The 14374-nt window shown below is 41.0% G+C and overlaps 1 protein-coding gene across 5 annotated transcripts in view; it reads right to left on the reverse strand.

Annotated features, from left to right (window-relative positions):
• Positions 1-14374, reverse strand: part of SYNE1 (spectrin repeat containing nuclear envelope protein 1) — a 512392-nt gene that overhangs the window by 366217 nt on the left and 131801 nt on the right. For all 5 annotated transcript variants that reach the window (XM_054558331.2, XM_054558330.2, XM_054558328.2 and 2 more), the window contains 2 exons: positions 11564-11614; positions 1267-1374 (listed from right to left, as the gene is read on the reverse strand). In XM_054558331.2, coding sequence (XP_054414306.2) covers positions 1267-1374; positions 11564-11614 — 159 coding nt within the window. The remainder of the gene's footprint in view (positions 1-1266; positions 1375-11563; positions 11615-14374) is intronic.

A 14374-nucleotide genomic window follows, 5' to 3' on the forward strand; every position in this document is an offset into this window, starting at 1 on the left:
GTTTGCTGCACAGATCAACCCATCACCTAGGTACTAAGCCCAGCATCCATTAGCTATTCCTCCTGATGCTCTCCTTCTCCCACTCCCCCACAGACCCCAGTGTGTGTTGTTCCTCCATGTGTCCATGTGTTCTCACTGTTCAGCTCCCACTTATAAGTGAGAACATGCAGGATTTGGTTTTCTGTTCCTGTATTAGTTTGCTGAGGATAATGACTTCCAGTTCCATCCATGTCCCTGCAAAGGGCATGATCTTGTTCCTTTATATGGCAGCCTAGTATTCCATGGTGTATATGTACCACATTTTATTTCTCCAGTCTACATTGATGGACATTTGGGTTGATTCTGTGTCTTTGCTATTGAAATCACACTTTTTAAATGGGAATAAACTCTGTTTTGTGTCTTGGAAGTGAAAATCAGAAGCAGAAGTCCAATTAATGACACTGTAGTCAGACTGGGGAAAAACATTAACTCTGAACTCAACTCGAATGCAATGGTGTTGGACTAGGCAGGTCGCAGTCGAAACTGATCCCTTTAATGGACCCTCCAATACTCATGTTGCAATCCTTTGTTAAATTCAGCTTATTTTATACTAATTTTCAATTTGACTCAACTCTTTGTTCTTGGTAGATTTTTGGGTTAGGTGACATCTATAAGATCATGAGTTCTGGCCGGGCATGGTGGCTCACACCTGTAATCCCAGCACTTTGGGAGGCCGAGGCAGGTGGATCCCAAGGTCAGGAGATCGAGACCATCCTGGCTAACATGGTGAAACCCCATCTCTACTAAAAATACAAAAAATTAGCCAGGTGTGGTGGTGGGCGCCTGTAGTCCCAGCTACTTGGGAGGCTGAGGCAGGAGAATGGTGTGAAACCAGGAGGCGGAGCTTGCAGTGAGCCAAGATCACGCCACTGCACTCCAGCCTGGGCGACAGAGCGAGACTCCGTCTCAAAAAAAAAAAAATCATGAATTCTATAAACACAATGACTCTGCATTTGTTTTCCGAGTCATCTATAAGACTGAGTTATGGAAAAGTGAGGAAGCCTCAGTGCTCCATATATAGTGTGGACACAATGCAACTTAAGACTATCTACATAAGTTAGAAATACAATTATTAAATTATATGCAAACTTCGGGTAGTGAATGTTATGTCTTTAAAGACTTTTCTCATTAATGTAATTTGAAGCATTAAACAAAGATCAAATGACATATATAAATATTGGTCAAAAATAGCTTTTGGGAAATTCAAAAAGCTTTTCCATACATTACCTGATATTTATCCTGTAAATTTGATTCCACCACCTGTGCTCTTGTCAAATCTCTCTCAAATTGTTCTATCCAAACTTTCATTTCCTTAAAAATTAGCTTGTCTTCTCTCTGGAAATGAAGAGACATTACAATTTTATTAGTATCTGTGCATTTATTTAATTGCTGATTAATACTTGACTGATTCTAGAAGAGACTTAATATTTAGTAAGTCCCAACTGTCTCTGAAAAATTTCCTTTCTCCTCACCCCCACCCCTTTAGGACAGTAAGAAGCAAAAGTTAACTCTAGAAAAATATCTTAGTTATCTTATTGAATAATGAAATTAACCAACTCCATTTTTTTTTTTTTTTTTTGCCAAGTAACGCCAATAAAGAAAATGTGCCCAGGAGGGAATTTCCTAAGTACACAAATAATAAGAGTAATAGCTGGAGTAGAAACACAGTCCTGTGGGTTGCTTCTTACCCAAGGTCATTGGTAACCCAGAAGACAGTTCTAGATGGGATTCATTTTGACTGAATTTGAGGAGTTACACCCAGAATACCACTGGGTGACTTGTCTATATTACTATTTAAACTGATATTAGGTATTACAATCTCCATGTAGACAGAAAACACATTTATCTTGTTCAACACAGTATTCCTAGACCCTGGGAACATAATACCTATTAGAGATTTATCAAGTTATTCGGTGAATAAATGTATCCAGGTCACCATTCATCTCAAAAATGAAAAATAAAATTGGGATTTTCATACTTATTTTCACAAACAATGACAGGGCCATTCTATAATAGCACTCATTTAGTGAAAATATCCTAACTTTTCATGAAGATGTAGTGTCTCATAAGAATGCCAAGTATTCGTAATCATACTGAACATGATTTTTCGGCATTTACAAAACTGCTTTCAACTCCAGCATCTCACTTGCTGCTGACAGTGCTGTGACACAGGTAAAATGACTGTCCCCCTTGGCAGGTGATGTTTCAGAGTGGAAAGAATGCCATTTATGGAGGCAGGCTAAACTGGTTTCAAATTCTGGCTTTGCCATGCATTAGCTCTGTGAGCTTGGTGTGTCTTTTTTTTTTTCGTTAACCTCTCTACTGTTGTACTACAGGATGTACTAAAGGGTATGTTAAATCATCAGGGACCCTATCAATGGTTTTGGTGAGAATTAGAGGTAATCTATGTAGCATGTCTAGTACAGAGGTTGTCACATTCTCATGATCCATGCCTTCTCTCACTTTCTTGTCTCGCAAAAGCAGCTGTCTTCTGTCTAAACACTTACCACATTTTCCCTTGAATAATGCCTTTTTCAGAACTCGGCTCAGGCACAACCTACTCTAGGAAGCTTTTTCTAACCCAGAAGTCTGAGTGAAGGCATCTGTCTCCTATGCCAGTGGTTCTCACACTTAGGACACACTAGAATCATCTGAGTGGCTTATTAAAACACAAATTGCTGGGCACCACCCCCAGAGTTCCTGGCTGAGTAGATGTGGGGTAGAGCCAAAAATCCGTATGTCTAAGTTCCCAGGTGAATCTGATGCTGCTGGTGAAGGAACCATATATTGAGAACACTTCTCTATGATCCTGTGACAACCTCAGCGCTAATATTCACCCAAATGCATTATATAAAGTCAGCCCTCTGTTTTCTTAGATTCAATCAATAGCAGATGGAAAATATTCAGAAAATGAACAATAAAAATAACAATACAGCAATAAAGATAATACAAACAAAATACAACACAGTATAACAGCTATTTAAATAGCATTTACATTGTGTTAGGTATTATACATAATCTAGAGATTAAAGTATATGGGAGGATATGTGTAGGTTATATGCAAATACTACGCTATTTTATATCAGGAACCCGAGCATCATAAATTTTGCTATCTTGTGGGGGTCCTGGAACCAATCACTTGTGAATATCTAGGGACAACTATACAAAATCCTTGTCAGGCCTCTGAGCCCAGCTCTGCACATATACATCCAGATGGCTGAGACAATTGAAGAACCACAAAAGAAGTGAAAATGGCTGGTTCCTGCCTTAACTGATGACTTTCCACCATTGTGATTTGTTTCTGCCACACCCTAACTGATCAATTCATCTTGTGAAATTCTTTCTCTGGACAATGAACCTTGGAAGCTCCCCACTGAGCACCTTGTAACCCCCGCCTCTATCTGCAAGAGAAAAACCCCCTTTGACTGTAATTTTCCACTACCCACCCAAATCCTATAAAACTGCCCCACCCCTATCTCCCTTTGCTGACTGCTTTTTCGGACTCAGTCTGCCTGCCTCGGGTGATTAAAAAGCTTTATTGCTCACACAAAGCCTGTTTGGTGGGCTCTTCACACGGACGCACGTGACATTTGGTGCTGAAGACCTGGGACGGGGACTCCTTCGAGAGACCTGTCCCCTGTCCTCACCCTCACTCCATGAGAAGATCCACCTATGACCTTGGGTCCTCAGGCCGGCCCAAGGAACATCTTACCAATTTCAAATCGGGTAAGCCGTCTTTTCACTCTCTTCTCCAGCTTCTCTTGCTACCTTTCAATCTCCCTGTCCTTCCAATTCCAGTTCTTTTTCCTCTCTAGTAGAGACAAAGGAGACACATTTTATCTGTGGATGCAAAACTCCGGCGTGGGTCACGGACTTGGGAAGACAGTCTTCCCTTGGTGTTTAATCACCGCGCGGACGCCTGCCCTGATCATTCACCCACATTCCACTGGTGTCTGATCACTGTGGGTATGGCTGCCTTGGTCATTCACCCACATTCCCTTGGTGGCAAGTCAATTGTGGGGACACCTGCTTTGGCTGCTCACCCACATTACAACCCAGGGCTGCTCACCACCCCCTTCTCTGTGTCTCTACCTTTCTCTTTAAACTTACCTCCTTCACTATGGGCAAGCTTCCACCCTCCATTCCCCCCTCCTCTCCCTTAGCCTGTGTTCTCAAGAACTTAAAACCTCTTCATTTCACACCTGACCTAAAACCTAAATGCCTTATTTCCTTCTGCAACACCGCTTGGCCCCAGTACAAACTCAACAATGGTTCTAAATGGCCAGAAAACAGCGCTTTTGATTTCTCCATCTTACAAGACCTGGATGATTTTTGTCGAAAAATGGGCAAATGATCTGAGGTGCGTGACGTCCAGGCATTCTTTTACATGTCAGTCCCTCCCTAGTCTCTGCTCCCAGTGCGACTCATCCCAAATCTTTCTTCTTTCTCTCCTATCTGTTCCTTCAGTCTTCACCCCAAGCTCTGAGTCCTTTGAATCCTCCTTTTCTATGGACCCATCTGACCTCTCCCCTTTTCCCCAGGCTGCTCCTCACCAGGCTGAGCCAGGTCCCAATTCTTCCTCAGCCTCCGTTCCCCAGCCCTATAATCCTTCTATTACCTCCCCTCCTCACACCGTGTCTGGCTTACAGTTTCTTTCCACGACTAGCCCTCCCCCACCTGCCCAACAATTTCCTCTTACAGAGGTGGCTGGAGCTCAAGATATACTCAAGGTTAACCCTCCTTTTTCTTTATCTGACCTCTCCCAAACCAGTTAGTGTTTAGGCTCTTTTTCATCAAATATAAAAGCCCAGCCCAGTTCATGGCCTGTTTGGCAACAACCCTTAGATGCTTTACTGCCCTAGACCCAGAGGGGCCAGAAGGCCATCCTATGCTCAATATGCATTTTATTACCCAACCCACTCCTGACATTAGAAAAAGCTCCAAAAATTAGATTCTGGCCCTCAAACTCCACAACAGGACTTAATCAACCTCGCCTTCAAGGTGTACAATAATAGAGAAGAGGCAGCCAAGTGGCAACGTATTTCTGAGTTGCAATTAATTGCCCGCACTGTAAGAGAAACACCAGCCACATCTCCAGCACACAAGAACTTCAAAATACCTAAACCACAGTGGCCAGGCATTCCTCCAGGACCTCCTCCCCCAGGATCTTGCTTCAAGTGCTGGAAATCTGGCCACTGGGCCAAGGAATGCCTACAGCCTGGGATTCCTCCTAAGCCGTGTCCCACTTGTGCAGGACCCCACTGGAAATCGGACTGTTCAACTTGCCTGGCAGCCACTCCCAGAGCCCCTGGAACTCTGGCCCAAGGCTCTCTGACTGACTTCTTCCCGATCTTCTCGGCTTAGCAGCTGAAGACTGACACAGCCCAATCACCTAGGTAGCCTCCTGGACCATCACAGATGCTTTAGGTAACTCTTACAGTGGACTGTAAGTCTATACCCTTCTTAATCAATACGGAGGCTACCCACTCCACATTACCTTTTTTTCAAGGGCCTGTTTACCTTGCCCCCATAACTGTTGTGGGTATTGGCGGCCAGGCTGCTAGACCCTTTAAAACTCCCCCAGTCTGGTGTCAACTTGGAAAACATTCTTTAATGCCTCTTTTTTAGTTATCCTCATCTGCCCAGTTCCCTTATTAGGTCAAGACATTTTAAGTAAATTATCTGCTTCTCTGACTATTCCTGGGTTATAGCCACATCTCATTGCTACCCTTTCCCCCATTCAAAACCTCCTTTGTGTCTTCCTCTTGTATCCCCTGCACCTTAACCCACAAGTATGAGACAACTCTACTCCCTCCCTAGCAACTGACCACATGCCCATTACTATCGCATTAACATCTAATCACCCTTACCCCGCTCAACACCAGTATCCCATCCCACAACAGGCTTTGAGAGGTCTAAAGCCTGTCCAGGATCTTCACCTTATCAACAGAATTGTCTTGCCTATCCACCCCGTGGTGCCCAACGCATATACTCTCCTATCCTCAATACCTCCCTCCACAACCCCTTATTCTGTCCTGGATTTCAAAGATGCTTTCTTTACTATTCCTTTACACCCTTCAACCCAGCCTCTCTTCGCTTTCATTTGGACTGACCCTGACACCCATCAGTCTCAGCAACTTACCTGGGCTGTACTGCTGCAAGGCTTCAGGGACAGCGCCCATTACTTCAGTCAAGCCCTTTCTCATATTTTACTTTCTTTCTGCCCATCTGCTTCTCACCTTATTCAGTATTTTGACAACCTTCTACTTTATAGCCCCTCCTACAAATCTTCCCAGCAGGACACCCTCCTGCTTCTCCAACATCTATTCTCAAAAGGATATTGCAACTCCCCCGTCAAAGCCCAAATTTCTTCCTCATCCATTACCTATCTCAGCATAATTCTTCATAAAAACATACACACTCTTCCTGCTGATCGTGTCTGGCTAACCTCCCAAACCCCAACCCCTTCTATAAAGCAACAACTCCTTTCCTTCCTAGGCATAGTTAGGTACTTTTGCCTTTGGATATCTGTTTTTGCCATCCTGACTAAACCATTATACAAAAGGAAATCTAGCTGACCCCATAGATCCTAAATCCTTTCCCCACTCCTCTTTCCACTCCTTAAAAACTGTCCTAAAAGCTGCTCCCACACTAGCTCTCCCTAACTCATCCCAACCCTTTTCATTTCACGCAGCCAAAGTACAGGACTGTGTAGTTGGAATTCTTACACAAGAGCCGGGACTGCACTCTGTAGCCTTTCTGTCCAAACAACTTGACCTCACAGTTCTGAGCTGGCCTTCATGTCTGTATACAGTGACAGCCACTGCTTTAATACTTTTAGATGCCATCAAAATCACAAGCTATGCTCCATTTACTCTCTACAGTTCCCATAACTTTCAAAATCTATTTTCCTCCTCACACTTGACATGTATACTTTCTGCCCCCCAGCTCCTTCAACTGTACTCACTATTTGTTGAATCTCCCACAATTACCATTGTTCCTGGCCTGGACTTCAATCTGGCCTCCCACATTATTCCTGACACCACACCTGACCCCCCTGATTGTATCTCTCCGATCCACCTGGCATTCACTCCATTTCCCCATATTTCCTTCTTTCCTGTTCCTCACCCTGATCACACTTGGTTTATTGATGGCAGTTCCACCAGGCCTAATTGTGACTCACCAGCAAAGGCAGGCTATGCTATAGTATCTTCCACATCTATCATTGAGGCTACTGCTCTGCCCCCCTCCACGTCCTCTCAGCAAGCCAAACTCATTGCCTTAACTCAGGCCCTCACTCTTGCAAAGGGACTACACGTCAATATTTATACTGATTCTAAATATGCCTTCCATATCCTACACCAGCATGCTGTTATATGGGCTGAAAGAGGTTTCCTCACTACACAAGGGTCCTCCATCATTAATGCCTCTTTAATAAAAACTCTTCTCAAGGCTGCTTTACTTCCAAAGGAAGCTGGAGTCCTTCACTGCAAAGGCCATCAAAAGGCCTCAGACCCCATTGCTCAAGGCAACAATTATGCTGATAAGACAGCTAAAGAAGCAGCCAGTATTCCTACTTATGTCCCTCATGGCCAGTTTTTCTCCTTCTCATCAGTCACTCCTACTTACTCTCCCACTGAAGTTTCCACCTATCAATTCCTCCCCACTCAAGGCAAATAGTTCTTGGACCAAGGAAAATTCCTCCTTCCAGCCTTACAGGCTCATTCCATTCTATCGTTTTTCATAACCTCTTGCATGTAGGTTAAAAGCCACTAGCCTGCCTCTTAGAACCTCTCATTTCCTTTCCATCATGGAAATCTGTCCTCAAGGAAATCACTTCTCAGTGTTCCATTTGCTATTCTCCCACTCCTCAGGGATTTCTCAGGCCCCCTCCCTTCCCTACACATCAAGCTCAGGGGTTCGCCCCTGCCCAGGACTGGCAGATTGACTTTACCCACATGCCCCGAGTCAGGAAACTAAAATACCTCTTGGTCTGGGTAGACACTTTCACTGGATGGGTACAGGCCTTTCCCTCAGGGTCTGAGAAGGCCACCGCGATCATCTCCTCCCTTCTGTCGACATAATTCCTCGATTTAGCCTCCCCCTCTACCCAGCTGCCCCATCAATCCCCATTACAACCTCTAATGGCTGCTGCCCTAGCTGGATCCCTAGTGTTAGATATGAGTTCTAAATTTCTTTTCAAAGAATCAATATGTCAGTAGATTCAATTCTTTGCCTTCTACTTTTAAACTTAACTTCCTCATAAGGCGACCTTTTTCGATTACCTGCTCCATGCTGACTCATTTCAATCACCCGCTCCACCCTGCCTTATTCCGATTACCTGCTCCACCCTGACTCATTCTGATTACCTGTTCTACCCTGACTTGTTCCGATTACCTGCTGTCATAACCATTTTTCCCGCCAAACCACTCACCCTGTCACTCTCTTTAAATTAGCCAATTGAAATTAGTTTAGCCTGTGCGGTCTAACCCTAGCCAACAGGGGAAGGACACAGCAGCAGGGGCCACATGCATCAGGGATAAGAACCCCTTCCAGTCCGTTGTCCGAGTGTACGCTCACCATTGCTCAATCTGTAAGGGTGCAACCTTCTATAGAAGTAACTTGCCTTGCTGAGAATTAAAAAGAAAATTTTATATTCGAGTGCTATTTCTTTTGTGGCACAGAAAATTTATATATAATACTAGGAGTCTGGGTACAAGACACCTCTTTTAGTACTCCTTCTCATTTTTTCACTTTGCATTTCCAGTTTTGCCTTGCATCTTCCACTGTGGCTCCTCTACCTACATGTGTCTACCTGCTAATTGGACAGGCACATGCACACTAGTTTTCCTTACTCCCAAAATTCAATTTGCAAATAGGACAGAACAGCTTCCTCTTCCCCTCATGACACCAACACTTCACGACTATTTTGTTTTATTTTTCGTATTAATATAAGAAGACAGGAATAGGCCTCGACTTACTGCTGAAAAAGGAGAACTCTGTATATTTTTAAATGAAGAGTGTTGTTTTTACCCAAATCAATCTGGCCTGGTGTATGACAACATAAAAAAACTCAAGGATAGAGTCCAAAAACTTGCCAACCAAGCAAATAATTATGCTGAACCGCCTTGGGAACTCTCTAACTGGATGTCCTGGTTCCTCCCAATTCTTAGTCCTTTAATACCTCTTTTTCCCCTTCTCTTATTCAGACCTTGTGTCTTCTGTTTAGTTTCTCAACTCATATAAAACCACATCCAGGCCATCACCAATCATTCTATATGACAAATGCTCCTTCTAACAACCCCACAAAATCACCCCTTACCCCAAAATCTTTCTTCAGTTTTATTCGAGTTATATTCGAGTGCTATTTCTTTTATAACTCTATTTTATAACTCTAGGTTCCCACACCACCCCTAATCCTGCTCGAAGCAGCCCTGAGAAACATCCTTTCAAAATTTTTCTGCCCCAACACTTCACCACTATTTTGTTTTGTTTTTCTTATTAATATAAGAAGACAGGAATGTCAGGTCTCTGAGCCCAAGCCTGCATGTATACATCCAGATGGCTGAGGCAACTGAAGAACCACAAAAGAAGTGAAAATGGCTGGTTCCTGCCTTAACCGATGACTTTCCACCATTGTGATTTGTTCCTGCCCCACCCTATCTGATCAATTGATCTTGTGAAATTCTTTCTCTGGACGATGAATCTCAGAAGCTCCCCACTGAGCACCTTGTAACCCCTGCCCCTGTCCACAAGAGAAAAACCCCCTTTGACTGTAATTTTCCACTACCCACCCAAATCCTATAAAACTGCCCCACCTCTATTTGCCTTTGCTGACTCCTTTTCTCGGACTCAGTCTGCCTGTACACAGGTGATTAAAAAGCTTTATTGCTCACACAAAGCCTGTTTGGTGGGCTCTTCACATGGACACGTTTGACACTCCTTATGTATCTTTTAAATCTCCATCATCTAACAGTGTCTGGCACTCAGAATCACTCAATATATGATTGCAGAATAAGAGATAAGTTAGAAACATAGTTAAAAGTAGAAAGAAATGGAACTGGAGCCCAAGACTACAAAGTTTCAGTTCTTCCCAGGATGTCTTTTCTGAATGAACAGGTGAATATAATTAAGGTACGTGTTTTATTATCAGTTGATTGTCATGCCCAGAAAAGCATTGATACCACATTCTTATGAGCCCAGAGAGAAAACTTCTTCTTGGTGTGTCTCCAAGGTACCAGAGGTCAGTGTGGCCACCAGAAGTGACCCATCTAACAGTGAGCACAAGACTTCATTGTGAGCCTGAAGACGGGCTGCTCATCAACTTCTGCATTTAAAAAGCACTTGACTGCCCTGAAGAGGAGCTATTTGTTACACAAAGTCATCTGAGAGAAAAGGGTTATGTTCTTAAAATAACTTTATTAGAGCCTATTTAGTAAATGACTTTCTAATGGTTGGAAAGTGTCTAGCAGATTGCAGTAAGGTGAGAAGGATGTCGCTATTTATGTACTCAGCATTCTCCTTTCTAGGAGAAAAATGAAGTACAAAACAATATTTATAGTCCATTAGTCTAGGGCTTTTCTTCAACTGATAACTTTCACACACATTCTTCAACTGATAACTTTCACACACATGGCAACCCATTGCTTATATCTAAATTCCAAGCAGCTATACTGGCAGCATTCTCTCTACTTTTTCTTTCACTTTATTGTTTTTCTTTCTCTCTCAGTCACTCATACACACACACACACACACACACATCAGTCACATTTACATTTGTGTACCATGTTCACATATACATAAACTCATACTTTATGGAGCATGATATTTAAAAAATTTACTATTTGATATGAAATTAGTTCCTTCTGATTTTTCTATTCCAATGTTGATATAAATACAAATATCCTTAACCTGTGGCCTAGATGGCACATAAAGAAAAATGGAAAAGCTGAAACATGGGACATGCATTCAATAACTTGGATATGGACAGGAATTCATAATCATTCATTCTGCTAATATCTTTTGAGCACCTACTACATGTCATGAACTTTGCTAAACCATGAGACCCAATATTGAGCACAAGAGAGTGAGGAAACTCAGACCGACAAGCTGATCGAATACTTACCTTGTTCGCTGATTCTCTGCTAACATTTTAAGATACAAAACTAAACCTTTATTTTGTTTTTATTTTCTGTGTCACATTTAAAGACACCATACGTAGTTACTGTAAGTCCTTCTTTTTATTAGTGTTATTAAGTATTATAAAGAAGAAATTAATTGATAGATACCATTTTATAATGAAAGATTAATGGGCAAGTCCATGGGAGTAGCTTAGACTATCACTAACATTTGATAACACATATGTATGTTATTTGTTCTGTTAGAAAGGAAACACAAATGATGTGATTAAAGTATTAAGAGAAACGTATACATAAAGACAAAAACATGCAAGGGAATGACTAAAACGCTACAGAATGCAGGATGTTTGAAAGGGGTCATCAATGCAAGATTACTTAAATCTTACCTTAAAATTTTGTATAGAATTTGCAAAAGATGGGAAACCTGGAAGTATTTCCTAACAATATGAAAAGATAATATATAGAAATACAATATAAATCAGGGTCAAAAAGTATTTAGAAAACAAGAAGAAAATCAATGGAAAGGCATCTGCCTTTAGAGAAACAGGTGATCATTTCAAGGGTATAATTACTTTAAGACATTTTCATAGCTTTTGAAAATACAAAAATATTTAACTCCAATAAGGCAACATCGTTTTCTAGAAAATGACATTTTTAACTTGAAATAATCATATGTAGCTACATATTTGTAAACATGTCTCAAAATAACATTAAATATTTTAGAAGGTGAACTATGTAAAGAAGAGGTATATGGACTCATATTACTTTCCCTATAAATATACACAGCACACATGTTTCTTTGTCCTCATAAGAATTAAGCCTGCATTGTGCTTCTTAGGGCAGTCAGGAATGTTTGTTGCAATGGAAGAATGGATGAGTGAAAAAATAAATGAAAGTTTAGAAGGTGAATGAGATAAGCCAATAGACCTATTTTATTTATTTATGACTGAGTGCTAATTATTCAAGAAATATCTTAAGGGGAAAAGTTTATCAGTTTTATTGGATGAGATTTAAAAAACCATGGTGATGTCGATTTTCAGTAAGAAAATCATATTTAAAATGGTATCGATAAAATATTTAATTCAAATAAAATCACAAAGGGGATATATAAATCAAATACACACAAAAATGAAAGCCTGGTAGATATGTTCATGCCAAGAATTTTTAAAAAAATAAATTAAGAGAGTAAGAGCTGAGTGACAAATACTGAGTACTTTGAGGTGAGGGCTTAAAACTAATATGCATAGTTTACAAAATATTAAAGGTTCACTAGACAGAATAAGGTGACCATTAACTGTGTTAAATATAAGCCCTACATCGTAACAAAAAATACATTATTCAAAATATTCAGTTTTAGATGCTTATGCACTACATGACAAATGCCACTAAAAAAGGGCAAAGCTTCCAATACATTTTCCTCAAAAATAATTTTTGAGATAAGCCTGAATAAATCATATGCATCCTCTTTTTAGGAAAGGGATAGAGGGAATTTTTTTAACGACCAGAATTTATTTTCTAGATGATTAAAGTAACCACTGAAAATAATAAAGCCTCTTTAGTAAAGTATATTAAAAAGCTTATATCAATAGATTGTGTGTTTCAAATCTCTAAGGATTTTTGCATTAAACTCCTGCTCATGAGCATTAACTAAAGCATCTCCTTTTGTTTTTTTAGATGCTTCCAGCCACAAAGTTTACTAATCTGGAGAGATGATTAATGTCAGAGACTCTAAAACAGTAAAACCTCAGACACCAAATTGGATATAAATCTATCTGGGTAATATAAGGACTTCACATACAAAAACCAGATGGAAGTTTGGATGGATTTTCTCTGTGCTATATGAGGTAAGTCTAATGTGTTTTCTTATAGAGTTTCTTATTCACACAGCAATATTGTCAAAACCCAGCAAGCCCCAGATGACTCCGAAATATTTGCATCAATCCCTGCCAGCATTTGCACATGGAGTCTTTGCTTTAGCGTTTGTGGTGCTTTTTAGAAACAATTACTTTACTAGTAATAACTATAGATAAGTCACTCTGGTGGCCAATGTTTGTGCCCCAATCCTGGCAAGGAACAAAAGAGGTACCCTGAACTTATTGTTTTTAAGAAGCTAACATATTTCTATCAAATGCCAAATTAATTTCATCTAAGAGACCTAGGAAACAGCAGTTACTTCTATTTTGCTTATTCTTTTATGAAGTCACTGGTTTGTAACTATTGGCGTGACATCTACTTGTAAGCTTTTGGTTATGCTCCTTAGCCTTTTTCTTCTTTATATATGTTTCTAAGTCTATTTAGAAAACATATTGGCCAGGTGTGGTGGCTCACGCCTGTAATCCCAGCACTTTGGGAGGCCGAGGTGGGAGGATCATGAGGTCAGGAGATCGAGACCATCCTGGCTAACACAGTGAAACCCCATCTCCACTAAAAAATAGAAAAAAATTAGCCAGGTGTGGTGGCGGGCGCCTGTAGTCCCAGCTACTCGGGAGGCTGAGGCAGGTGAACGGCGTGAACCCGGGAGGTGGAGCTTGCAGTGAGCGGAGATCGCGCCACTGCACTCAAGCCTGGGCGACAGAGAGAGACTCCGTCTCAAAAAAAAAAAAAAAAAGAAAGAAAAGAAAACATATTTTACGTTTTTACTTTTCTTATTACTCTTCATTGTCATCTCAAACTGCTCTGAAAACTCCAGTTGAGACCTGAACAGTGAAGACAGACAGTTTTTCACACATCTTGAAAATTCCATTTCTTATTTTTCCTGATGTCATCTGCCTTATAATTATTTTTTTCACGAAGAAAGGAGAAAGGAAGAGGAGGAGCACCTTCTAATTAATTTAAAATTCCGCAGTGAATCCACCTCTGTATATAATTAAAAATAGAATACAACACTACTTCAAAAATATTAAAAGAATGGTCATATCCATTGTTAAAAAACAACAACAACAGGAAAACAGGCAGTCTGGTGTCTTAGTTGGAGTGGAAATAGGACAAACTTTCTACAAGGCAACACGAGAAACATTTTTAAAAGCATTAAAATTTTGCATGCCCTTTAGCCTAGGAATTCCACTTCTAAAGAAGAATCTTGGCCAGGCGTGGTGGCTCATGCCTGTGATCCCAGCCCTTTGGGAGGCAGAGGCAGGCAGATCACTTGAGGTCAGGAGTCTGAGACTTGCCTGGCCAACATGTGAAACCCAATCTCT

Source organism: Pongo abelii, chromosome 5 (genome assembly GCF_028885655.2).
Source record: "Pongo abelii isolate AG06213 chromosome 5, NHGRI_mPonAbe1-v2.0_pri, whole genome shotgun sequence".
NCBI classification, from domain to species: Eukaryota; Metazoa; Chordata; class Mammalia; order Primates; family Hominidae; genus Pongo; species Pongo abelii.